Below are 26,939 nucleotides of genomic sequence, written 5' to 3'. Positions count from 1 at the left end.
CCTCTGCCTCTTACTAGCTCTGAGAATTGGGACAAGGCACATAACATAACCCCTCTGGGCCTCCTTTTTCCTCATCTGTAAAATGGGCAGAAGTCACTCCAAGGGTAGTCATGAGCATAAGGTGAGAAAGAGCAGGTGGAGCAGCTAGCACAGTAACTGGCGTGATACTGTCAGTGTTTTTTCCCTCTGGAGAAAGGCACATAAATCTCTCAGGCCCTCAGTTCTTTATTTGAAAACTGTAAACTGGTTGCCCTGGGTGTGTGGAAGGATTAGCTTGCAAGAGGTGAGGATAGCAAAGCACTCCATGTATTTATTTGCCAATTGGTGATTATAGCCTGTTAGTCAAACAGAATATAGCATCCGTCTTCACGAACTCGGTATGTTTTTGGGGATTAACCAGGTTCCTTCATCTCCTACCTATTAGGAGCCCAGTGCCTGTTAGAATGCAATCCTGATCATTTTCCTAGAGATGACTGCCTGTTTTCCCAGTAGTTTTTCGTGTGTGCCAGATTATAGACTGGTTGAGTTTCTTAGTCTCACACTGGAAATCAAAGAACTGTGTTAGTACAGCACCAAAATTCCCTCCATCCTTTCAGTCTGCTGCTGTATTACTAGCTGATGGGAGAAGGGTCAAGAAGTCAGACTTCAAGAAAATGAACATAAGGCCGCCTTGTGTCTGCGAGCAGGTTTTTCTGGTTTCTGTGGAAATCAGCTGAAGCCCTGGAGTCGGGAGGATGAGTGTGTGGAGCCCAACACTTGGAGAGGCTGCGGCAGCTTCAAGGAGGACTTTGCTCTAAATGTGGGAAGAATAGGAGGAGGAGCCCGTGGCTGTTTGAAGAGTGCAAAGGCAGGACTGGTGAATAAGATGAAAGTAGGGAAGAGGCAGGTTTAGATCATTCCCCAAAGGCCCTGGAAACACGTTTTCCTTTCTTTCTTTCTTTTTTTTTTTTTTTTCTAAGCTGAATTTCTAATCTAAAGCAGGCATCCAAGCACCTCCCTTGCTTTGGGGCCCATGATGATCAGCTCTCCTGCACCAAGGCAGGTTGGTAATTGAAAAGTGGGAAACGGATGAGCGAAGAAATCACTGATGAAGGGGAGAATTCTGGCGTTTGTGCTTAACCTGGGTGTGTCCGAATCCGAGCCCTGACGGGGTTCTGCTGTGCGTTCCTAACCTTTTGGCTCTCGTGGGAATATGATAGATAGGCTAACTATTGAAAAGGACCCCTTTTTAAAAATCATGGTTGCTAACATTCATGGTGATTGTCTCATTTTAGGATCCAGAAGATTTTTATGTTTGGGGGAGGTTGTGGGTAAGGAGAGGAGTGGTGACTATTTAATTTACCTTTTAACCCTGCTTCTAGGCCACAGAATCAGTTTAAATGCATTTAGAGGAAATATTCCTAAGAGCTGTGCTGCTCGAGGAAGGTAAACTGTAACCAGGCACACCTGACATTCAGGTGACTTCATCAAGGGGGTTCACTAAGGGACTCAGCCTGGTGAGTCAGAAAGCCCACATCTGTGCCATCTCATACCAGTTCTTCAAAATGCTGCCAAATATGGGTGTTGCTTATGTGAGTGTTGGTGGGAATGCAGAGAGAAAACAGAGGTGCTGAAATGCCAAGACTTTATTTCTGCCATTACAAGGATGTGGGTTAATTAAAAACAAAACAAAACAAAACAAAACAAGAGGTTTCCATCTTGGCTCAGTGGAACCGAATCTGACTAGTATCCATGAGGATGCAGGCTCGATCCCTGACCTTGCTCAAGTGAGTTAAGGACTCAGGGATGCTGTGGTGCAGGTCACAGACGCGGCTCAGATCTGGCGGGGCTGTGGCTGTGGCGTAGGCCAGCAGCTACAGCTCCGAGTTGACCCCTAATCTGGAGACCTCCATATGCTGTGGATGTGGCCCTAAAAAGACAAAAAACAAAAACAAAACCTATATTGGTCCTTCCAGCCAAGTTCTCCAGAATGTAATGGAAAAGCGTTCTAAGGAGATCCTTCAAGACAGTGCAGTGAAAAGCAGGGACTGTCCCTTTTCACCAGCAGGTATTCTGGTTCTAGGACTCTCCCCACGGGGATGGGTGCTGGTTCCAAAAACGAGTGAGACTGACTGTATGTACATTCAGCTTTCTTGGGGGTAAATACCTAAGCTCTCAGGATGCAGTCTCCCTTTGGACCTCCTGGAAGATAACTTACTGGATTAGTGCATTGGTTAGGGATTGTAGTTGGTTGCTAGTAACAGAGACTGGGAATCACAGTGGTTTAAACAAAATAGAGCACATAGAGATTTATTTTGTTCTCTCGTAAAATCAGTCCAAAGATTGGCAGGACTGGACTGTCCCTTTCACAGTGTTATCAGGGGCCCAGGTTCCTTCTGTCATTCTGTTCCTTATCACAGGGCCAGGCATGTTTGTTTGCTTGTTAATATGCACCAGGCACCTGTGAAAGTGCCTGGCTTCTATTTTCAGGATTGCCTCATGGTCTCAGATAGCTACTAGAGTTTTAGTTATTATTGTCTGTATGCCAGACCATAGGAGAGCACAGGGGGAGGGTGCAGGGCGGAGGGGGCATGTCCCTTCCTGGATGTCCCAAATACCATCTTTTTTTTTTTTTGCTTTCACTGACAAAAGCACATTGTAGGAGCCACAGCGGAGTCATTTTCCACAGGAGACAGGTGCATGCACACGTGGCAGGCACTTAGAGCTTCCTGGACACTCCTTCAGCCCATCTGGGGATGGGCCTTCCCCACTGTGTGAACACTAGACCTAGGGAACGTCATGCTTTCAGCTCAAGCCCTGAGAGGAGCGTTAGATGCCACATCCTTCTGGGTTTTTCACCAAATCCTTAGAGAGTGATTGTAGAGCAGAGAGAAGCCTTTCTTTCTACAAGGCCCATTTTCCCTCAGCTACAAGGCTATAAATTCGTTAAGTTAGCCCTTAAACACTTTCTTAAATCCACAGTGATGCTAGAGCTCTGAAAGGAAGAAAAGAAATCCATCCCAGGGGAAAGCGACAATAAATCAACAAAAAACAACACCTATCATGCTGCTTTGCACCCAGTAGGTACTTTGTAGAATCACACCACAACCGAAAAATGAGAACCCTGAATTAATTGTGGCTATATTTCAGTCTAAATGGGTTTCAGGGGGCCTGTTTCAGTGGAAAATGCATTCAAAATTTCAAACAAACATATTAAAAACTACTTTCTGGGAAAAATAGCCTTTAGGAATCTCATCATTTATATTCCCAGTTCACGACTTTCACTGATTTCCTTACCTTCTTTCTCCCAACATTTTCTTTCTTTCTTTTTTCTGGGGGGAGGCCGGGGGGTGGAGGGAGGGGGCCACACCTGCAGCATATGGAAGTTCCCAGGCTAGGGATCGAATCTGAATGGCAGCTGCCAGCCTACTCCACAGTCATAGCAATGCGGGATTCGAGCTACGTCTGCGACCTACACTACAGCTCATGGCAAGGCCAGATTCTTAACTCACTGAGCGAGGCCAGTGATCAAACCCACATCCTCATGGGTACTAGTCAGGTTCGTAACCTGCTGAACCACAACAAGAACTCCCTCCCAACATTTGTTAAAGAAAATTTTCAAACGTGTAGGAAAGTTGAAAGAACTGTCCAGCAAATGTTCATGTCCCTACCACCTAGATTCCACCGTTAACGTTTTACTGTATTTGCTTTGTCACGTATCTATCCCTCTCTCTTACCCTCCAGTTTATTTTTTGAAGCATGAAGTAAGTTGCAGACATCTGTACACTTCACCCTTAAGCACCTCAGCATGAATATCATTAACCTAGAGTTCAGGTTTTTTTAAATAAAATTGCAGAAAGTGAAATGCACAGATTTTGAATGCAACATTTAATGGATTTGAGCAAATACATACTCTGGCAAGGTACAGAACGTTGCCACTGCTCCCAAAAGGGTTCCTCAAGCCCTTTCTCTGTCAGATACCTCCCTCCATCTCAAAAGGTATCCACTGTTCCAAGTTTTTCACCATAGATTCGCCTCACCTGGAACTTCATACTAGTTAGTAGTCTTAAGCAGTGTAGACTCTTTCAGGGTAAAGCTATCACTCAGCAGACTGTTTTGGAGATTCATCCATGTCGTAGTATTCCATTGTGTGGATGTATTTTTCTGTTCTTCCTTTTGATCAGCAGTTTCAAGTTTGGAGTCATTAGGAATAGAGCTGCTATGAACGTTCTTGTGTAAGTCTTTTTCTAGTCTTACGTCTTTTGAGTAAATATTGAGGAGAAGAATTGCTGGGTCATTTGTTAATTGTTTGCATCTGTTTTTGATAACTAGAATCTTGTCATTGAATTGAATATATTGTCCAAGCCACTTCTTTCCTTCTGCAATCTAGGAGGTTGAGGCCCAGAGAGTCGGTGGAGAAGAGACCTGTTTAGAGTCACATAGAAGATTTTTCTCAGAGTTTGGACTGGAAACCCATGTCTCTTTATGCTGGTGTTCTTTATGTCACACTCCCCTTCTTCTCCCAGAAAGGGGGCACGAAAATTGAGCTTCTTTCTGAAAGATCATTAACTTTCAGGTTTTGCTTAGGGAGAGTTAACTGTTCGATATACCCGAAGGCACTGTATCGTGTTCGTTTGTGGCATATATTTCTATAAAAATCTGGATCTGGTCCTGCTTCTCCTCTGGTGTACACTCCGAGAAATCTTCCAGGATGATCTTTCTGGAGCAGAAATCTGATCATGCTGCCTGTTCTCTGTCAACTCTTCTGTAGGTCCTGTGGGATCAAGTCCAGAGTCTACTTGAGTGTGCAAGGTTCTTGCTCACTTTTCTCTTTCCTCATCTGCCATCCCATCACCCACGCCCTGCAGCCTGACCTACCTTGTGTTCCTTTATATCCCTGTGCTTCCAAACCCTTATTTGCCATCCACTGGGGAGATTCACATGGCAAGAGTGGCTCCAGTACTGTGTCACCAGTGTACGAGAGCTCACCTCCCCGTCCCTTCCAGGCATCAGAAATTTTGAAAACTTTAACAAGTGAAGCTGTCTCATGAGTCTCTAGTACTATTGAGGTTGAATGCTTTTTCAAATATGCTTGTTGGGTATTATTTTAACTCTTGAGGAAAATAATCCAGTTTTATTATAGCGGAACTAATTAGATCTCTTCCTAGCTATGAAACCCTGGGATGCAAATCTCTTTTCCTGGCTGAGTCTTTAGTTTCTTAACTGTAAAATGGGGAGAATAATAAACATGTTTCAGAGGATTGTTGTCAAAATTGAATGAAATAATACATGCAAAACACACATAGGCACATAGTAGGTTTACAATGCATGTTGCCTCTTTAGGTCCCCAGTGCCTGCCTGGATTCAGTAAATGTTTGTGAAGAATCGGAATAAATGTATTTTGCGTATGTGTGAAAGGGGGCTATATATAGAGGCTAACACAGATCCATCTGTCTTGAGAAGAGTGTTCGATTTGACTTGCATCAATATTCAACTGGAGTGGCTGAGCACGCACGCGTGTCTCTTCTTGGGTTACCACATCCCCTGCTAGGCAGATGTCCGTTATAATGAAATGTAAAAAGGGAAGAAATAATAATAAAGGCAGAGGAGTGTGATGTTATGGCTTGATTTGACAGGGCCTCCTGCTACTTCAGCTGCCAATGCCAGGCGTGGAGCAGATTAATCTGTATTCCAACACACCACTGCTGAAGTCAAGATCGATCTAATTAGGGTATTTTAAACATCCTGTTTGCATCTAGAGTCTTACCAGAAAGCAGGATGTCTCTCCATCTGGGGGAGCTCAGGGGGAGGTGGGCAGCAAGGTTCAGTCATATAATGGAGATGGTTTTAATTTTAGGAATGAGGGAAGATCACTTCCGTATGATTTCCTTAAAACAAAAGAGCTAATGGCCTTAAATGTTCCATGGAAACAAAGGCAGCTCTGCATCATGGCCTTGAATTTTAAAGTGGCCCTGCAGGATCTTGCAGCAACACGGACCTGATGGTTGAAGCACAGAGACCATTTCCATCCTAAGAATAGAACTCTGGCTGACCCATATCTTTCTTAACCATTTGAGCTGCTGGAAGGCAGGTGCAGGCTCTGACGCTCAGTGGGCAGAGCAGAGCTGAAATCATTCCCCAGCAAGCCAGGCTGGGCCAGTATTTAAATGCCAGGCTATCAGGACGTCGGTTAGGGTCCGCTTTCCCTAGTCCAGCGTGCATACTTATCCATCATCTGCACTCTTCGCCCACTTTCCCAGCCTAGTCACCTTTCATCCCCCTTTCCTTCCCGCCGCAATGATCTCTTCCCAGTCCTTTGCCCACACCCTGTGCAGTCCAGCTGATGCCCTTGCTTCGTGCTCACCCATCTTCTTGGGATGCCATTGTTCCCATTGTCCTTTCTCCTGCCACGGCTCTTCTCTTGCCTGCTTCTCTTTATCAAGGCTCAGTTCAAGTGCCATCTTGCCTGCTAGTGTCCCCAGGTATCCTCTCTGGGAGAGTATTTGCTTCATTAGTAGCTTCTGCCCCTTTCCCCTTTCGCTTCCACTTTCTGTCAAGCAAGTCTAGACCTAATAGACCCCAAGCACCTGGAAGGCAGGATCAGTGTCTGATAGTCTCCGTGTCAGTCTCCAAACTGTATCTTTAATGTTGTAGGATTCTATCTTAAGAATAAATGAATTAATCGGTGTCAGTTCCTATGCCAGAGATCCCTGGAGGCCTCCCGTTGTGGCCCAGCCCAACTTGTTAGGGCCTCCTCTTCCTTTCCAGCAGATGTAATCTTCCCCGACCTCCTGGGGCCCAAACTCCAACAGAGACGCAGGCAGGACACCTCTGAAATCTGGGGGCACTTCTCTTGGCACAGAAGGATGAGGAGGTCACACTTGGGAGTTGTTACTGTGCATATTGTCACCTTCCCTCTGTTTCCCACCTCCCACCCCTTTCCTCACCTTGGGAGACCTGTTAATATAAATAGCAGTCCATTTGTCCCAGGACTGGAGAATATGGTCCACATCTGTGCTTCAAGAATTAAATGTCCGAGTTCCCTGGTGGCCTGGTGGGTTACGAATGTGGCTGAGGACACTGCCGTGGCACAGGTTCATCTCTACCGTCTCAGTTCTCAGTACATTGCCTGGCACATAGTAGGTACTCCGAAGTCTGAGTAAAGATGGCTGGTGTATGTACCACCTGGTGTCCTGTAATTAGTTGTCCTGTGGTTATAAAACTCATAAAAGAGAAGGTCTTTTTCATTTCCTCTGCAGATCACGTATTGTGTTTTTGGTTTTCGCAGCAAGATCAAAAGGCAAATAAATGATTACCATGGCAGAGTACATTTATTTTTATTAAAAAGAAGGACCATCTCTGCTTAGATGTGCTGTGTCCTTCACCTTACTAGTAAATAGGCACCATCCACCTCAGGGCTGTCTGCAGGTCTCCCAGAATCTTGTATTATTTGGCTTTATAGGCAACCACACATAAGCTCTTTATTTCAATTTATTATGGGATTAAAGAGTCTGAGTGCAGTTGGCCTTGGTCCATTTTAGGGTTAGAACAAATGTGGAGTTGTAGAAAATAACCCCACCGGCTGAGAAAGTCAAGCAATCTGCATTCCTGTCTTTCTCAGCAGGGGCTAATGAGAATAACCAAGGCCAACTACAGCGTGTTCAGTGGAGGCCATGTGATCAGGATGCACTATGGAAGGAGCGAGGTGGCGGTCTCTGGCAGGTGCACCGGGGAGAAATCTCTTGTGATGCTCCTTTTCAACATGGCAGATCTCAGACTAATATCTGAGTGTCTGCCGTGTACATATCTCACTTGATATAATGGATTTAATAAGTGGAAGGGACAAGCCCCATTTTATAGATAAGAGAACTGAGCCTCAGAGATTAAACAGTATGCCCAAGGTTTAGTTTAACCAGCTCATGAGTGTCAGAGGCAAGATTGGAATCCAAGTCTGTCTGATCCTAAAGCCTCGCATAATTAGTTTGCAAGTGTATGAATGCACTTGTTGGCATTCTTGGAGCAGGTCCCGGGAGTCAGGCCTCTCAGTGTACCCCTCAGCAGTAGGACGTTTACAGGCCTGTCTGTGGATGAATAGCTCTCCTCACAGAAAAGTGGTGGTAACCTATTGGGATTTGGATCATGCTTGTTTAGAAATTAGGATGGGAAATGCTGTTCCACCTCATTCTTCACAAAAACGTCACATGCTGTAAGAGGCTGGTTAGAGTGACTGCCACAGCCTGGTTGTGCCATTCTGGAAAGACCTCTTATCTGGCTGAACTAGACTATGGGTTCTTAACTCAAGGAGCCATCCCTAAGAGATGGAAACACTCTGAAATTCCACGGAAATGTGCATTTGTGGAGTTTCTGCTGTGGCACAGTGGGGTGAGAATCAGATTGCAATGGCTCTGATTGTGGCAGAGGTATGGGTTCAATCCCTGGCCCTGCCCAGTGAGTTACAGTGGATCCAATGTTCCGTATGCTGAGTATGCGGCTGTTTAAAACAAGAAAAAGGAAAAAAAAAAGAAATGTGACATTTGTGTACATGTTTTGGAGGGGATAGCATTATAAGGGTTCATCACATTCTCTAAAGTGTTTATCATGATTTAAAAAAAAAAAAAGACAAATTGCAAATCTAGGTTTCTGTAGCCTAGAAAGTTATTTATTTATTTATTTATTTATTGTCTTTTTGCCATTTCTTGGGCCGCTCCTGAGGCATATGGAGGTTCCCAGGCTAGGGGTTGAATCGGAGCTGTAGCCACCGGCCTACGCCAGAGCCACAGCAACGCGCGATCCGAGCTGCATCTGCGACCTACACCACAGCTCACGGCAACGCCGGATCGCTAACCCACTGAGCAAGGCCAGGGATCGAACCCGCAACCTCATGGTTCTTAGTCAGATTCATTAACCACTGCGCCACGACGGGAACTCCTAGAAAGTTACTTTTGACGAGAAGCAAATCACATTCCTTATCAGCGCTATTGTGTCTATACTCGAAATCCAAGAGATGTTCTGATTCTTACTCTAACTCTACAGAGGTCTAACTGGCCCTAGAGAATCAAATTTTTACCCCCTTGCATATACCCATTGCTAATCACTCTTGAGAGGCCCTGAAGAAATTTGAACTAGGGGAAGAATAAGCCAGAACCAGCCCTCTAGGCAGTTTCACTAATTAGTGTCTGAAGCAGCCAGTGATCTGACTGTTGAGCAAGATGCCCAGCAGACAGGGCATACAGTCTCATTACTGGCTCTCTAATACTCCACCAAGACCCCTTAGGTAGCGACTTCAAAGTATAAGCTTGTTTGGCCTTCCCCTCTCTGGAACCCTGGGGATTCCTTTAATGTGTGTGTGTGTACATGTTTGCTCTGCTCTTCCTGGGCCCTGCCTTAGAGCTTGTTCTCTGCGGTGGAAGCCACCACATCCACCCTGTCTGCATTGACAGCTCCATAGCCATCGCTCACCTTCATTTTATCCTGTCGAAATGACAGAGCAGCTGAGTGGTGTTGGCCAGCAGATAAACCTGTTATCTCCCCTGCTCTCTGTGCCAGCAGCTCTCCCCATCTCCTTGGTGCATGAAAAATTGACACCACCTTGGGCTGAAATCTGTTCCTAGGGAAGCTACATTTATTAGTGGTTAATGAAACCGTGTGTTAGTGTGCGTGCGCTGATGCACACAAAACTTGGGGTGGATGAAATGTTTTCCTCTCTCGCAGGCACCAGTGACCTACGGCCAGCCACAGTACCGAGAGAGAGAGAGAGAGAGAGGGAGGGAGAGAGGGAGAGAGAGGGAGAGAGATGGAAAGAACATAGACAGAGCTAGGTCTCCTGAAATGGACAATCTGTCCTTTACTTAAAATCCCAAACAAATAGAGAAATATCACTTTTTCTTAGTATGCCACCTCAATTGACCAAGGTGTCTCCTGCTCCAGACTGGAACGAACTGTAGAAATACATGCTAATATGATATAGTTCCAGGGAAAAAAAAAAAAAAAAAAAAGATTCTTCTGTATATTACTCTGTATATTACATTTTCCTCTTTGAAAGTTATAGCCCCTGCCACCCTCTCTCTGCCACAGCACCCCACAGCCCATCTTGTTGAGGTATATAAAGAACATTCTCTTATAACTCTTTCTCATCTGTCTTACTCAGCAAGATTGATAGGAAGATTTCTTGAGAAATTCTGGTTCAGTATTTGTGGAACCACCCAAAACTCAAAGTCTCTTCTTTATTTGGACTCTGCTAGAAAGTGCTTTAGGAAAGAGTAAACCAGTAAAAGAGAAAAGAGAGGTTGTTCATGTCTTACCTCCAGGTGGCCTTTTCCTTCTTTTTCCTCTCATTAGAACTGTGAATTTTTTGTTGATCTGCATTTACATAAGGTCTCTTTTTCAGACACAGTGAGCCCCCACATGCAGCATATTTTCAGGCTTTCTGATCTCTTTTATCTTCCTTCATCAAATACTTGGAAACGATTACCTTTTATATGTGGGAAGTATGTAACCTAGTGGGAAAGCTTGCATTTGGGAGTCAGAAAACATGGATTCAGATCTAAGCTACCACCACCACTTGCTCTGACATCAAACAGAAACGAGAAGAGTACCTTTTTCATAGCTTAGTAGTGAAGGTTTAATGAAAAAAATTGTGTGCAGACTCAAATAAGCCTACTGTCATCGATACACAATAAATCGATGACAGTTATTATTGTACCCTGCTTACTTTCAAATAGGAATTTGAAACAACTTACAGCAAAACAATGTGGTAATACTAAATCTTGGCTTTGAGTAAGAATTTGTCAAAAGACAAATGTCAAACTGGGGGAAATATTTGCAACGTGTAAGGCAAAAGGGTAATATTCCTAATTTTACAAAGAGCACATAGAAATCAAAATTGGCAAAGGATAAGGCCAGTCAGTTCACACAGAAAGCATTCTAAATGGTCAGTAAACATCAAAAATGGTATTTAATCTTATTCATAACAAAACAAAAACATGCTAATCCAAAGAACATCCCATTTTTCACCTACCAAAGTTTCATGATTTCTTAGTTGGATAATATCCAGTCTGAGTGAGGATATAAGAAAACAGATACTCTTTTAGGAGTTCTCGTCGTGGCACAGTGGTCAACGAATCCGACTAGGAACCATGAGGCTGCGGGTTCGGTCCCTGCCCTTGCTCAGTGGGTTAACGATCTGGCGTTGCCGTGAGCTGTGGTGTAGGTTGCAGGCACGGCTCGGATCCTGCATCGCTGTGGCTCTGGCGTAGGCCGGTGGCTGTGGCTCCAATTTGACCCCTAGCCTGGGAACCTCTATATGCCGCGGGAGCGGCCCAAAGAAATAGCAAAAAGACAAAAAAAAAAAAAAAAAGAAAACAGGGTTACTCTTTTAAAATACGGATACGAGGGAGTTCCCATCGTGGCGCAGTGGTTAACGAATCCGACTAGGAACCATGAGGTTGCGGGTTCGATCCCTGCCCTTGCTCAGTGGGTTAACGATCTGGCATTGCCGTGAGCTGTGGTGTAGGTCGCAGACGTGGCTTGGATCCCACGTTGCTGTGGCTCTGACGTAGGCTGGCAGCTGCAGCTCCGATTCAACCCCTAGCCTGGGAACCTCCATATGCCTCAGGAGCAGCCCAAGAAATGGCAAAAAGACAAAAATAAAATAAAATACAGATACAAAATTATTCTTCTGTTCTCAGTACATGTATATGTATGTGGGGGGGGTATGTATGTATATATGTATGATATAGGTGTATGTGGTATATGTACGCACACTACACGTACATAAACACACATACTGGTTAATTAACATACTGTCCTTGAGCAGGTGGTGAGAGGTTAGATTTGAACACATGTTGTCTGAGTCCAAAACATAAGCCGTTCTTACTAAGTTCAAAGGTAATCATTAAAGCTTTTTGTATGGACACACCACATATATACACACATACCGAGAATGGAAGTTAATTAGTACAGTTTTCTTGGAAGACAGTTTTTGTCTTACAACATTTTATGTCTTACAGCATTTTATGTCAGTATGTATTTTGACTCGCTAATTCCACTGGTAGGAATTTGCCATAAGACTGTGCATGCAAAAGCGTTCCTGTGCCAGAAATAAATGTATACACGCCAGAATATGTGTACATGGATGTTCATTGCAGCATTGTTTCTAATAGCAAAAACAAAACAAACAACCCAAAACTGGAAACCACCTAAAATATCCATGATTGGGCATTAGTTAGATTATAAATAAGTTCAGTGGAATTCTAGATAGTCATTTAAAAAACGAGAAATATGGAAGTTCCCGTTGTGGCTCAATGGTTAGCGAATCCAACTAGAAACCATGAGGTTGCAGGTTCGATCCCTGGCCTTGCTCAGTGGGTTAAGGATCCGGCGTTGCCATGAGCTGTGGTGTAGGTTGCAGACATGACTCGGATCCCACATTGCTATGGCTCTAGTGTAGGCTGGTGGCTACAGCTCCGATTCAACCCCTAGCCTGGGAACCTCCATATGCCTCAGGAGCGGCCCTAGAAAAGGCAAAAAGACAAAAAAAAAAAAAAAAGAAGAAAAAGAAAAGAAAAGAAAAGAAATATGTGCTGATATGGAAAGAGACAGTAGAGTATATAGGGTAGTGAGAAGTGTATGGGAAAAGAAAAATACTAGTATGTGCTCAGTAAATGTTTGTTGAGAACACTTTTTTGTATAGTTTAATTCTTACCGTATGCATCTGTTGCTTTTATTTTAAAATCCACTGGTGGAGGATGGAAGAAATCAATAATGAAGCAATAAAAGAAATTGATTCCTATGGTTGAGCATAAATAGCCAAGGCTTGAGCTTCCTCAATAGCCAAGGCAAAGAGGGAACCCAGGTAAATAGCACAGAAAATCAAGAAGGAGAAACATTTTCCTGATCTTGATCTCTAAAGGGAATCTAGCTGCCAAAGACTGATCTCAGCTCATAACTAATCTTGTCTCTCTCCAGCTTAAAATGTGCTGGTGGATCCTTGTCACTTTTTCTCTCCAACCTTTCCCCACCTGACTGGCCTCTCCTCCCCGTCGCGTATGTGACTCTTCATCCAAACTGGCCTTTGCATACGTTGTTCCTTCTGCCTGGAATGCTCTACCTTCTCTACCTCGTTGTCAGCCATGGCTTTTTTGTTTTAAGATTTTGGGTTGCTTATTACCTCCAGTGGGAATCCTTCTAGGTCTGCTATGTCTCCTCTGTGCTCTCTAGCTCCCTTCTGCCTACCTCAGTGATGGAACTTGTCACACTGCACTGTAATTATTGTTTTGTTTTTCTCGTTACATAAGGAGCTCCTTATGGTTAGGGATCCTGTGTGACTTGGGGACCCTGATCATCAAGTCCTTGGCCAGGCACAGAGATAAGTGGTCAGTGGTCAGTAAGTGATTAAGTAATCTGAAGTTTGAGTTCTGCCTCTTTCACCAGTTAGTTGTGTGGACACGTCACTTCTCTCTGGGCCTCAATTTTTCCATGGATGCGGTAAGAGATTTGGCCCAAATAATCTATGAGAACTCTCTGGCAGACTTTTTTTTTCCTTTATGGTTGTCAGATTGTTGTATATTTATATATATATACACACATATTCATGAAGGTTGTTACCATTTGTCATGCTGAGTAATTTCAAAGTTTCAGAACTAAGCTTGTTAAAATTCACTGCATTTATTGCCTGTCCCACATCTGTTCATCAGCTGAAGAGATCAGAGCCACATCCAATTGCTTGGCTCAAGATTGCAGAACTGATTAATTCCCCCACTTTTCCTTCCTCTAACCTTCACTCCTTGATATGCACAGAAGTCAAAGAACTTTGCCTGACGTGAGCCTCCAGAGCCTCCCTTTTGTTGTTGTTGTTGTTGTTGTGCCCTCAGCATACAACATCTGGGGGTGGGGGTGGGGGGTTCAGGGATCACACCCATGCCACAGCAGCAACCAGAGCCACAGAGGTGACAGTGCCGGATACCCAACCCACTGAGCCACCAGGGAACTCTAAGACCTCCCTTTTTATTCTTTGTCACCCTGAGCTGAGCTGCCTTAGTTCATGGTCCTTCATGTGGGTTTCGATGTTTTTTCCCTTCCTGTGAAGACAGATCCTGTTCTGTCCACTCTCCACTTTATACCCTCATCTCATCCTACTCCTGTTCCCTACCCCTTCCTTTTGTTCAAGATGGAGATTATGTCACCTCAATCCTAGCTTCACAACAAAAATTAAGAGAAAGATATTAGGGTGACCCTGGGGTCTTGAGAATGTATATAATACCTCTTTCTACAGCATTTTTTTTTGTCTTTTTGCTATTTCTAGGGCCGCTTTTGCGGCATATGGAGGTTCCCAGGCTAGGGGTCTAATCAGAGCTGTAGCTGCCGGCCTGCACCAGAGCCATAGCAATGCAGGATCCGAGCCACATCTGCAACCCACACCACAGCTCATGGCAACGCTGGGTCCTTAACCCACTGAGCAAGGGCAGGGATCAAACCCGCAACCTCATAGTTCCTAGTCGGATTCGTTAACCACTGCGCCACGATGGGAACTCCTCTATAGCATGTTTTAAGAAAAACTTTCTACTTCTACTTAAAAAAATGAGTCTACCAATGAGATACATTTCATTGAAACTGATGGCTCCCTAAGAAAGAGCCATCCACTTACTCCCAAATGCAAAATACCTTTAAAGACCATCTTGTAATTGATAGTTTGAGAGGATATTACCAATGCAAAAATGCTGTTACTCTGAACTTGGGAAAGGCACTACATACAAAAGGTGAAAACTATTCAAAGACATTTGAAAAATGCCCAGTATTTAAGAGTAGTTTGTCCAGTCCCCTACCACCACCACCAAAAACTTGTGTTGAGAGCCTGCTTTCTTCTCATTTATTATTTCCAAAACACCTACTATGTGCCAGGCATTGTTGTAGGACCAGGGATATACCAATGAACAAAGCAGACTAAAATCTCTGCCTTCAAGAAGCTTATATTGTAATTGAAGGACAGCAGTGAATAAAACAAATAAATAAATTATACCGCATTTTAGAAGATAGTGAATGTTGAAGAAAAAAGTTAAGTAGATAAGACTTGGGAAAAGGCGATGTTGGGGCATTGCTTTGCAGGGGGCAGGGAGCATTGCATTTTCAAATAGGGGCATTGCTTTGCGGGGAGGCAGGGGGCACTGCATTTTTAAATAGGATGGTCAAGGAAGAACCTCACTGAGAAGATGATGGCTGAGTAAAACTAAATTTGAAGCTTGAACCATGCAGATATTTTGGTGAGGAGCATCTCAGCAGGGGAAAAAGCAAGTACAAACCCCAAGGCAGGAGCATGCCTGACATTAGAAACAGTATTAAGTCTGAATGAGCCCGGGGAGCCATTGGAGGGTTTTACACAGAGGAGTGATAGAGCCTGAACTAGGTTTTATTCTAAAGGGTCATCTGCTCTATGGGGATCAGGCCAAAGGGGGCAAGGGCGGAAGCAGAGAGACCCACAGCCAGGCTGCTGAGCAGACCAAGCAAGAGGTGATGCTGGTGTGGACCAGAGTAACGGCAGCGGGGCAGTAGTAAGAAGAGACGGAATTCTGGGCGCAGTTTGAAGATAGAGCCGTCAAGGCTTCTGTGGGACAGTGAGAAAGAAGAGAATCAAGGATATTGCCACTGTTTTTGGTTTGAGAACCTGGAGAACCTGGTTGCCGTTAACTGGGTGGGAAAGACTGTGAGGACAGGTCTGAGGAGGAGGGTCAGGAGCTTGGTTTGGGGCGTGTTCAGTTTAAAGGACCTGTCAGGCAACCAGCCGGCGAGAGCGGGTAGACAGGGGCACGCACGAGTCTGTATTCGGAGAGCAGGACTGGCCTATAGACACAAGTTTGGGAGTTGTCAGCTTGTAAATGGTTTTTAAAGCCATGGGACTAGATGAGATCCCCAAGGAGGTGAATGGTCGACGTCTAAGGACTGAAGGACTGTAGCATTAAGAGACTGGGGAAATGAAATGGTAGGGAATGCTTCTGATAAAAGTCAGGGGGGAGAAAAGACAAAATTATGTCTGTGCTACCATAGGAATGCTTACTTGTGGGTTTAATAGTCAAGCGACTTTTTGAGAACTCAAGGGGACTTGGCCGTGAAAATGTTCTTCAGTCAGTTTTCAAATAGAATTATTTTTGTTGCCCAAACGAAGGACATTTTATTTCGAAATAAACTTTACTCTGCCCATCTTCCATGGGTAGACTTCTGCCATCTCCTTTTCAAGGTTATTATTCTTGATTTTTAAAAATTCTTTTTAAAGAAAAGAACCTCTTTACAGCTGAAGCCCATAATAAACTCTTCAATGACCCTCTTCTTCTCTGGGTAGAAGAATAGTATCTCCTAATAGAAGCCCATGGATTATGTGAACTCAAAAAAACAGTATTATCATTTTGAAGTACTTACTGTCCAGATGTCTTTAAACCTGAGATGGGGATTTTAGCCGCACTGGAATGTAAGTGATAACACCGGGACCCTATCATATTTCTCATTTAATTCTGGGATATTTACTTGGGAAAGTTATAAGGTAATCTGAGAATATTATAGAACATGTCTTATTTGTTCATTATGTGCTTGCCTCATGGTTAGTATTCATACTCTTGTCACAGATTTTTTTTTTTTCCTGTAAGTGGGAGGATTAGTTTGAAGTTCTGTTGTGGGCAATAAAACTCAATTAATTCCAGGCAGACTAGAAATTCTTAGTTTTGATTCACTTGCTCAAGTTGTCCTTGAGGATCTCATCCCTTTTGAATATGTTTCTGGCACCGTGTGTGAAAATCAGTTGAGTTTTCCATTGACACAATTTAGGTTCGTGTCTTATTAATCAATAGCAGCAGTCAGGGAAGGCCTACTTCTTCCTCCTTCAATAGAACCAGACCAGGCTTGAAGAGAGGTAATAATTACTGCTCTGATCACAGCATGTTCTCTTTTCTCCTTCCCAACCCAGAGCATGTCTGTTCGATCCTGGCTTCCCTCCTGCGGAACCTGAGAGGGCAGCAGCGAACCCGGCTTCTGAATAAATTCACAGAAAATGACAGCGAGAAGGTGGGTGCTTGTTGGACTGTAAAGATAGGACGAGGACCGGCGGGGAGAGAAGGGCTCTCTACCTGATGTGATCTGCAGGTGCTGGCTTGAGCATTTCCGCCCCTAAATTTCTTCTCCAGTATCTGGCCCCATTGCTTTGGATCTCAAAGTTTTCTCTGATTATTCTTTTCTCATCTCTAAAGGCATCCCTCCCCCCTCAACCCCAACTATTTTTAAACCATTTCTTTAGGCAACAACGTACCATTATGGTTTGTTAAGATGAGGAGGAAAAGATCAAGTCAGTGCTTTAAAAATTCTCAACATACAATGAAACCATGTAGTTAATATGAATAAGTGCATGTTTTATTTACCAAAAAAAAGAAAAAAGGCCATCGACCATCAGGTTAGGATGCAGAACATCTTAGCAGTCACGTCACTGTGGTGACATCATCTAATGCCTGTGCTTCAGTTTCCTCATCTTTAAAATCAGAGCTGCTCTGTCTCTTCCCTGCCCACCTTATCAGGTTTTTCTCAAGTTTAAGGAAATAATAGATATGAGAATACTTCATAAACTGAAACATGTAAGATCTTAGGGTCATGATTGCTAACCAGCGAAGGTTTGGGCACAGTCGTCCTGCACTGTGATGCCATGTTGAAGCACCATCTGCTGTTAATCAGTACCAGCCCCTGGGTAAATACCAGGGCTGCCAAGAACCGTGGCAGTGCCAACCTGTAAAAAGGTAGGTTAAGAGGTCCAGGTTGGCTTCACAGTGTGCCTTCCATCTTTTGGAAGTCTTAAGGGCAGAAAATGAAACTTTCAAACCCACACAGTGTTCCTCAGGCCGTGTTTGAAGCATGACTTTGCCAAGTTTAAAACTGATTTAAAAAACAAAGCAAAACCTTATTTTTAGGATATTGCTAAGCAAAAGTCAAGGCCTTTTTTAAAGTTGCTGAAGGAGTTTCTCTTGCAGTCTCTTCTGACTCAAAAGCAACTAAAGAGATTTTACTCAGACCTTTTTAAAAAAAGATCAGCTCCGGGGCACAACCTGAACATGAAAGGTTTCAGTTTGAAAAAAGAAATTTCTGTAAAGTTCTAAGTGAATATCAAGTATGTAACTCCAAACTCCTTCTCTTTGCAAGAAGGGACTTGGATTTTTATTATTTGTTTGTTTTTTTAACAACTTGAATTCGTGGAAGTCCTAAATGCCAGGAATGCACAGTGTCCTTTGGGAATGGGCCTGTGTTCAGACTGCATCCATGCTAAGTATTTGCTTTGCTCTGGCCCAGCCCTTTGAGCCCTTCCAGGTGGTTTCCTAAGCGAAGCTCAGATCCAGTGTAAGAAGTGGTGGCACGGCTCCCTCTTTGTGAGCCGTGATGGTGAGATGAATGGGAGCTCCACTCTTCTCCTGCCCTCGGGATTCTCTTCCCTTCTCACTCGTGCCTGTGAAATATCTCTCTTTCAGGTTGACAGGCTGATGGAACTGCATTTTAAATATCTGGATGCAATGCAGGTGGCCGACAAGAAGATTGAAGGGGAAAAACACGTACGTATCCTTGCCTGTCTTTTGCCGGCCATTGACTTGCGCTCCGTTTGGGTCCCTTGTGCCCCTCGTACCTCCCCACAGGACAGGTGAGGGCAAAGGTGCCATCCACCTTCGTGTGCCACCTGACAAGTCATAAGAGCTGAGCAGCTGACAGACGGCTGGTAGTTCTAACTGCTCTTCTAACAGGAGTGAAGTCCCTCAAGAGGCTGGGTGTGGAAGGTTAAGCCAGGTCTGCCCCAGGGTCTGGGTGATAACACAAAAAGAACCTCTCTTTGAAAATCCGACCACAGTGCAGTGCTGTGACTTGGTCCCACACTGGCAGAGCGTGCTCGGTACACGCGCTTGCTGGCTCCTGTAGTCGTGGTGAAGCCGGGGAAGGGAGGGTGACCACAGGTATAGGAGCTAAAAGGAAACTCTGAGGTCATCGAATCCAGTTCCCCCATTTACAGACGAAACCTAGGCACCTCAGGGAGGGAAGCGCAGCGTTGCGGTGGAGCCTGCCTGCCAGGTTCAGCGTGACTGACCTGCTTATGGTCGATGAGGGAGATGAAACCTGCTAGTTGGGCGTTTTGTTGTTTTTTTTCCTTGAGGGGCTGTGCTTATTCTACTGCCTCTGTTTTTCACCTGCTTCTGTTTTGTTCTCTGCCTTTTCTGGCCTCTGTAGCTCTCTCATCTCTCTCCTTAATCAGGGCACATTTTCATATTGGTTAATGTCCGATTTCTATTCTCTTCCCTACAAGACATGCCTCAGTTTTGGTCACGTTGCAAGCGCTCCTTTTCTTGCCTTTTGCAGTCTATAGCAGACCTCATTTTCCTTGTGGTCTTCATTTACTGGATCACTATTTTCTTTTCACTCCTCTTGCCTTAAAGATACACTTGAGGCTTTTGAACCTCACTGGTGGGAGAGCCGGTTTCCGCACCTGTCCCATCCATATTGGGGCCATCCAGCCCCACAGCAGAGCTGTGTACCCTGGGGACTCCACTCGAGTTTCCCTCAAGCTGTGCCTCAGGCCCGGGTGAGAGGCTAGAGCTTGGCTGTGCCCTTCTTATCCGCTCACCCCTCTCGCAAAACAGACCTTCATTTATGAATGCCGGGAGATGGGTAACCATGCCGGTCACTCCCGTGGTTTCCCTGTGCTCCTACACCTGGTTAGTCCTCAGATGTTTGCTGCGTGGTTGGTGGATTGATGGAGACTTTCTTCTCGTATGTGGTGAGTCTACTACAAGGTAAATGGCAGAGCCTCTCAATTCCGAGGCTCGACCTCGGATGCCAGCACGTTTGACACACAGTCCTGTCATTCCACACACCTCTCCCTCTTCATTTTGTTCTTTGATGAAATTTTCCTTTTCCATCTTTCCTTCCCTTGACAGTAACTTGTGCATGGTGGACACTTAGTACTTGTGAAAATGCCAGAGTAGTATAGTATATTCCTTCTCTTTGTCAGAGTGATAATTAGAAAGAAATTGAGCTTTCCCTAGACTTTTGTAGGGAAACAGCCATGAAACAATTAGAACTCCAGCTCTGAAGGAATCCCCCATGTTGTCTGCTAAAGGAAATTTTTCAGGGTGGTAGAAGGAACACCTGGGAGTCAGATGACTAGAATTTTTAGTGCAGGCAACACCTCGCCATCACTGCCTCGCCACTCCTTGTCACCGTGCCTGGCGTGGCCCCCGGTTGTTAGCTATAACGCGGTGTCAGCAAAGGCAATCTCTCAGATCCATCCCCTCCACCCCAGATTCAGATGAACACACTTTAGTAACTGTTTTGAACATGGAATGGATTCGAAGTACAATGAGAGGTTGATCAGCGACTGTCTTCTGTGTGGAGGGGCAGCAGCCTGGCAGAAAAGATGCGCGTGAGGCAGGGGGTCAGATAAGCCTGGATTTTTTTTTTTTTTGTCTTTTTGTCTTTTTGCCTTTTCTAGGGCCACTCCCGCAGCCTATGGAGGTTCCCAGGCTAGGGGTCTAATCGGAGCTGTAGCCTCTGGCCTACGCCAGAGCCACAGCAACTTGGGATCCGAGCCGCATCTGCAACCTACACCACAGCTCATGGCAACACCGGATCGTTAACCCACTGAGCAAGGGCAGGGATGGAACCCACAACCTCCTGGTTCCTAGTCGGATTCGTTAACCACTGTGCCACGACGGGAACTCCCAAGCCTGGATTTGAATTTGAGCTCTACCACTTCCTAGCTCTGAGACCCTGGACAGATGAGTCGACCTCTCTGAGCTTTGGTTTTCTCATCTGTAAAATGGACATAACACCTCCTTTGAGAGCTGTGATGAAGACTACATGACGTATGTGAAGTAGCTTGCTCCGTAAGTAAGAGCTGCTGCTCTTGCTGGATTTCCCTAGCTTCCTTTGGAGCCTTGTGTAACTTTTAAGTGAGCCGGGCAGTCCTAAGAGCATCCTGCTTGCCGGATATCCCAGAAGGAGCTGTCCTAGCAGACCAGAGCATTGGTACCATCAGATGCCTCATGTAAGGTGAAGGTGGAATCAACTTTAGTTTTTGTTTTTCGGTTGTGGTTTGTTGTTTTTTTTTTTTTTTTTCCTTTCTTTCTTTTCTTTTCTTTTTTTCTTTTTTTTTGAGGATGACCAGAGTAAGCTGTTGGGTGTCAGGGAGCAGGTTGCATGCAGCAAGTTAGGAAACTTGGCCTGCTTCCCACAAGATTATCTATTACCAGCACTGAAGAGGGTGTGAAATTGATTAGCACTGACGGAGAATAATAACTGCAGCCCTCCCCCCAGCATCGGCGGCGTTTCTGTGTGCCACAGGCGTGGGGCCCCTGCCATTCCCTGACAAACATCTGTCTCCTCGATGCCAAGGCCGTTTTGCTGGGCCCTGGCAAACATTCCCAGGCTATTAGTACTCAGCAGCCTCAGTGCTGCTCAGAGAGTCAGGGCAGGTGGGGGGTGAGTGATGCATTTGTGAGCAGTGCTCTGGGCCAGCACTCAGGCTCCATCCTGCCAGATGAAGCCACCTTGCAGGTATAAAGTGACTCAGAACAAAACAACCTCTCTCCCGTCTCTCCTTCACGCAGTCTTCTCTCTTCAGTCGTAAATAATTTGTTGCCTCACCCCACCTCCCACTGGATGTCCTGTACCCACTGGATGTCCTGTACCCACTGGGGAGTCAGCAAATATTCATTGACTTTGAATACTTATTTCTCCAGCATTTGATGACATTGACTGTCAGATCAGCAATGAATAAATATCTCGGATACTTTGTGCCAAGTCTACGACAACAAAAAAAAACCCTTGAAATAACAAGGTCAGGTGTTGACCACAATAAGAGCGATCGGGTATTGGCATTTTTAGCGTCTCAGAGCCACTTTCTTCCCTGCAAACTTCACACCCCCATGGGCACAGTGCAAGTGTGGTTTGCACTTGACCAAGATTCACTGGAAAGAATCCAGTCGTTTGGCAAACGTTTCTCAGGCACCTGCTCTGTGCAAGGCCCTAGGCGAGGCGCAGGCTGGGGGTGGGCACAGGTGGACGTGCCAAAAGAGGAATGGGCCCAGGAGCGCTGCCGCTGCTGAGAGCTAGGGGAATCCAGGGAGCAGGGGGAGGCCGTCTTAACAGTTTTGTGGATGAGGAATAATTTGAGCTGAACCTTAAAAAGAAGAGACACATAGGGTGTTTCCAGACTAGAAAGGAAGAGGAGCAAGGTGGGGGAGGGGGGCAATGGGAAACCACGTTAAGTTTGGGGCGTGTGGTGTTACATCCCAGGAGCAGAAGGCATGAGGGGGCAACACGGATTTTAGAGCCAGGCTTCTTCGGTTCTGCAGCTGCAGGCAGATAGCCTAAATACCCCAGCTTTCTTGCCTTATTTCCTTCTTTCTAAGGTATATGTCCCAAGCTGCAGAAGTGTGAGAAATGACTTATTTAGGAATTTGCTGACATTGATATAACACACGTCAAAGCTGCCTTCACAGGTCCTGGCCTGTAGAAGTGGCCAGAGAAACTTTAGTTTTCTTTTCTCTGTAAAGACTGTTTAGACCACCACCCCATTACATAAACACATATTTGCTTACTTCCCTGGTACCTCAAGATTTTGTGTAATCTTGGAGTTCCTGTTTTGGCACAGTGGAAACGAATCCGACTAGGAACCATGAGGTTGCAGGTTCTGTCCCTGGCCTTGCTCAGTGAGTTAAGGATCTGGCATTGCTGTGAGCTGTGGTGTAGGTCACAGATGCAGCTTGGATCTGGCGTTGCTGTGGCTGTGGTGTAGGCTGGCAGCAACAGCTCCAATTAGATCCCTAACCTGGGAACTTCCATATGCCATGGGTGCGGCCCTAAAAAGACCAAAAAACAAACAAACAAACAAAAAAAGAGTTTGTGTAATCTGGAATTCCCGTCATGGCTCAGTGGTAGCAAACCCAACTAATATCCATGAGGATGCAGGTTCCATCCCTGGCCTTACTCAGTGGGTTAAGGATCAGGTGTTGCCGTGAGCTGTGGTGTAGGACATAGATGCAATTTGGATCTGGCATTGCTGTGGCTGTGGCTTAGGGTGGCAGCTGCAGCTCTGACTAGACCTCTAGCCTGGTAACCTCCATGTGCCCCGGGTATGGCCCTAAAAGACCAAAAAAAAGATTTGGTGTCATCACCAACTTCCTCTCCTGCTGCCAAGCGCTAACTTCCTCCTCTGCATTCGCTTCTCCCTCTGTCCTGCCTCTTTTCATGCCGGTGTTCCTTCCTCCTGCAGATCTCAGCCTAAATGTCACCCCCTCAGAGAGCTCTTCAGTGAGCGCCTCCATCACCCGTGCTTCTGCATAACCTGTAATTATCTTATTTGTTTTCTCCGTCCCTGGGACTGTAATCTCTCTTGTTCATCATACTCGTAGGACTTACATGGTGATTAACATGCAGTAAATGAAGGACTACTACTCATGAGATAAAACTAATATATGTCCATGAGTATGAAAGAAAATAGAGGGTCCTGGGTGTTTTACATCTTATCTAAACTCTCATTTTTAACCTTAATTTTTACTGTGATTAGCACAATCATCAAAAATACTCAAAGACAGCTATGTAGATTCTATGGTATAACAGAAAAACACTCCTTTTTAGAAGAGTCTACAGGATTTACTCATAATTTTATACCCACTCTGTTCAAATCGCGTTGCTGCCGTAATCTGTCACCAGCAAAGACTTGCACGTCTTGGGCAGTTGCCCACTGCTTTCATGTTATATTCAGTGTCCATGTGACTGCAAGGCCACAGCATATCTGAACATACCCTTGGGGTTCCCAGTTAACAAGATTTGACCTGAACTTTTAAAGGGCATGTAATTCTTACGACTCTTCTAGTGAGCAGCAGTTCTTTGTGATCTGTAAATACCCAGGGTGCTTGTCTCAGCAGATTTCACCTGACTCCCCAAGCAACATGAAGTCCAGAAAATACCAACGTCCCCCTTGCGGGAAGATGCTTCACAGGGGTTCCTTCTGGCTTCTGTTGGTTAAGTGTATGGAGATGCCAGGCTTCTGAGTGTCAGAAGTAAGCCGTAATTATATAGGTACTGGCAGGGATTTTACAAGAGGAAGGGACAGCCTTGGAGAGAGGTTTTCCTTTTTTTAGTTCCTGGGAAAATGACTCTCAGCAGGTTTGTTCCATCAAGTGTTCTCGCCACATACTTTGCACCGTAATGACTTACAAATTGCATGCTAATTTTGCCACAGTCAAATCATCCCAGGCTTTATCCTGGAAAGAGAAAGATGGGCTCCTTGTAATGAAACAGTATCCACAGGACTTGCTGTCTGAAACAGACTGTGACTATTTCCTTAGTATTTGAAACTCATTTAAAGATTTGCACAAAGAGGGTAAAGCTCCGGAATGAACGTGTGGGATACGTGCTCATGAAGCACTGGGAGGTGTGCCATCTATTCTTCTGCTAACTGCGTTGGAAGCTCCGGGGCAAGCTTAAAAAAGGGGGAATCCTGCTGAGAGTTCCTCTCAGCTGTTCTTTAAACAGTGGTTCTCAAACTTCTCAGCCTGCGAATTTGGCAGAACACAGCTTACAGCCCGTCGAAGCCAGAGATGGGGGCGGGGCGGGGCTGGAGTGTTTCCCTCTCTCCTGCCTCTCTGCCCGCCCCTTTCCCTCTCACGTCATCCTTTCTACCATTGGAGGAGAAGCTGGGAGACCTGAATCTGGTCTGTCACTTCTGCCACCTACCTTGCAGCGTGGCCTGGGGCCCTCGGTTGAGCTTCTCTCATTCTCTCTCGGTGGAATCCACACTTCCTACCCCTAATTCTGACTTTGCGGAAGCCCTGTTCGCTCCTGGCTGGCGTATGTGTTGTCAGAATTCAAGTGAGTAGTCTGGTTGTTTTGTTTGTTTGTTTAAAGTAAATTTAGAAATTGAAGGTACATCTGGAGTTCCCGTCATGGCGCAGTGGTTAACGAATCCGACTAGGAACCATGAGGTTGCGGGTTCCATCCCTGGCCTTCTCAGTGAGTTCAGGATCCGGGATCCGGCGTTGCCATGAGCTGTAGTGTAGGTTGCAGACTTGGCTTGGATCCCGTGTTGCTGTGGCTCTGGTGTAGGCCGGTGGCTACAGCTCCAATTCAACCCCTAGCCTGGGAATCTCCATATGCCACAGGAGCGGCCCTAGAGAGAGGCCAAAAAAAAAAAAAAGAAGTTGAAGGCACATCTGTGATGGAGGCATCATGGCACCATAGAAGGAACATGAACCCATGAACATGAAATCCCACCTCTGCCCCCATACAAATTCTGGTTTTTTTGGTGGGGGGAAATGCTGTGCCCTGTGTGTGTTAGTTTTCATGGTCGCTTTATTAGAGGGTCATTTTGAAGATTAATGAGATTGTTTGTAAAAGCCTGGCACACGCTCGTGCGTTAAGGCTGGCATAACACCTAGTCATTTTCTTCTCTGTGGGCAGACTCTGGCCTGTATCTTTGGATTCTTATCAGAGACGCTCTCAGTTAGCTGTGTGGTCTCAAAAAGAAAAAAAAAAAAAAAGGAAAAAAGAAAGAAGGAAAAATCTCTTTGGCTATTTCTCCAGCCACTGTTTCCCCACAGGAAATGGCCTGCAGTCCCCAGGCGCCCTCTCCAACAGTCTGCCATGTCTTAGAAGCTCTTGGCAGAAGATTTGGTTTTGCTGGTGTGTGTGTCTCCCCCATCTCCACTTAACCTATCTCTGCCATGGTTTAAATTCTCCCCATGCTTTGAAAGAAAAAAGAAAATTGGTCTTTGCTAAATGGTGGGGCAATTCCTGCCCATGACTACAGACAGTGACTGTGACCCCTGCTGGTGTTCGGAGTCTGCCCTCCCCTGTTAAGAAAAGAGGGATTCCTGTTAGCGTCATAGCAGCTTCTTTTATGACTGTCTCCTTCCATCAGCCGGGAGCAGCTCGCTGCTTGTCAGGGGCAGATTAGAGACGGCATCCACACACTCATTTGGAGGCTTGCAACTTGCCTGCGGAGAGAGATAGAGGCGCCTGGAAAGGCAGTGATTTGCTAGTGCTCCCGAAGACTGATAACATGTAAAGTGAGGACGTGGCTGGGGGAGGGGAGAAACACACACACAGCCCTGCAGAAATGGCACCTTGAGCCACACATACCACCTCCTTGTGTATCTTCAGAGATGAATCTGTTTATTTTAGCAGCCCCCAAACAGGCTTCTGCTGCTGTGAATTGCAATCTGTTCTGCTTAATGCGCTATTCACTGAATTACCATCTAAGTTTTTATTCTAGCCCTCTCTTATGGAATGAACAAAATAAAACGTTTCAGAGCATCTTTCATTTTTTTTAACTCTTCCAAATTGCATGTGGAATTTTCTGATCTAGTTATAGATTCCCACCCCCCTCTTTTTTAAAAGTTTCTTAGAGTTCCCACTGTGGCATAGTAGGTTAAGAATCCAACCCAGCAGCTTAGGTCACTACAGTGGGGCGGGGCTGGGGGTGGGGGGGTTCCAATCCCTGGCCTAGCACAGTGACTTAAAAGGATCTGATGTTGCCACAGCTATGGAACAGCGGCTGAGACTCGATTCCATCCCTGGCCTAGGAACTTCCATATGCTGCAGGTGCAACCATGAAATTAAAAAAAAAAAAAAAGTTTCTTCAGTGTGTAGAAAAAGACAGGACAAGAAGCTAGATGACCTTACGTTTAATGCTACTGGTTGGCATAAAGAAAAAGATCGCCTCTATTTGCTCACATGCTGATATCCGAAAAGGTCTGTAAAACAAAGGTTTTTTCCTTCTTTGAACTATGGAGGTTGTCATAGACTTGGAGCCTATGTGTGGGTTTTTATCCTGTCACCAACACTTACTCAGCTGTGAGCTTTGTGACCTTAGGAGAGTCTTCCCCTCTTTAAGCCTCAGTTTCTCATTTGAAAGTGGACATAGTAATGGTTCTTACCTCCTTAGATTTAAG

General features: G+C 45.2%; 1 protein-coding gene across 1 annotated transcript in view; it reads left to right on the top strand.

The window, feature by feature from the left end:
* The window catches only part of CTNNBL1 (catenin beta like 1), a 179,174-nt gene that overhangs the window by 135,154 nt on the left and 17,081 nt on the right, over nucleotides 1-26,939 (top strand). Inside the window, exons 12-13 of the mRNA XM_047771120.1 lie at nucleotides 16,928-17,025; nucleotides 18,468-18,548. Of these exons, the coding sequence (XP_047627076.1) occupies nucleotides 16,928-17,025; nucleotides 18,468-18,548 (179 nt within the window). The remainder of the gene's footprint in view (nucleotides 1-16,927; nucleotides 17,026-18,467; nucleotides 18,549-26,939) is intronic.

This window comes from Phacochoerus africanus, chromosome 3 (genome assembly GCF_016906955.1).
Source record: "Phacochoerus africanus isolate WHEZ1 chromosome 3, ROS_Pafr_v1, whole genome shotgun sequence".
Taxonomy (NCBI): domain Eukaryota; kingdom Metazoa; phylum Chordata; class Mammalia; order Artiodactyla; family Suidae; genus Phacochoerus; species Phacochoerus africanus.
This window is presented reverse-complemented; position numbering and strand designations above follow the sequence as displayed.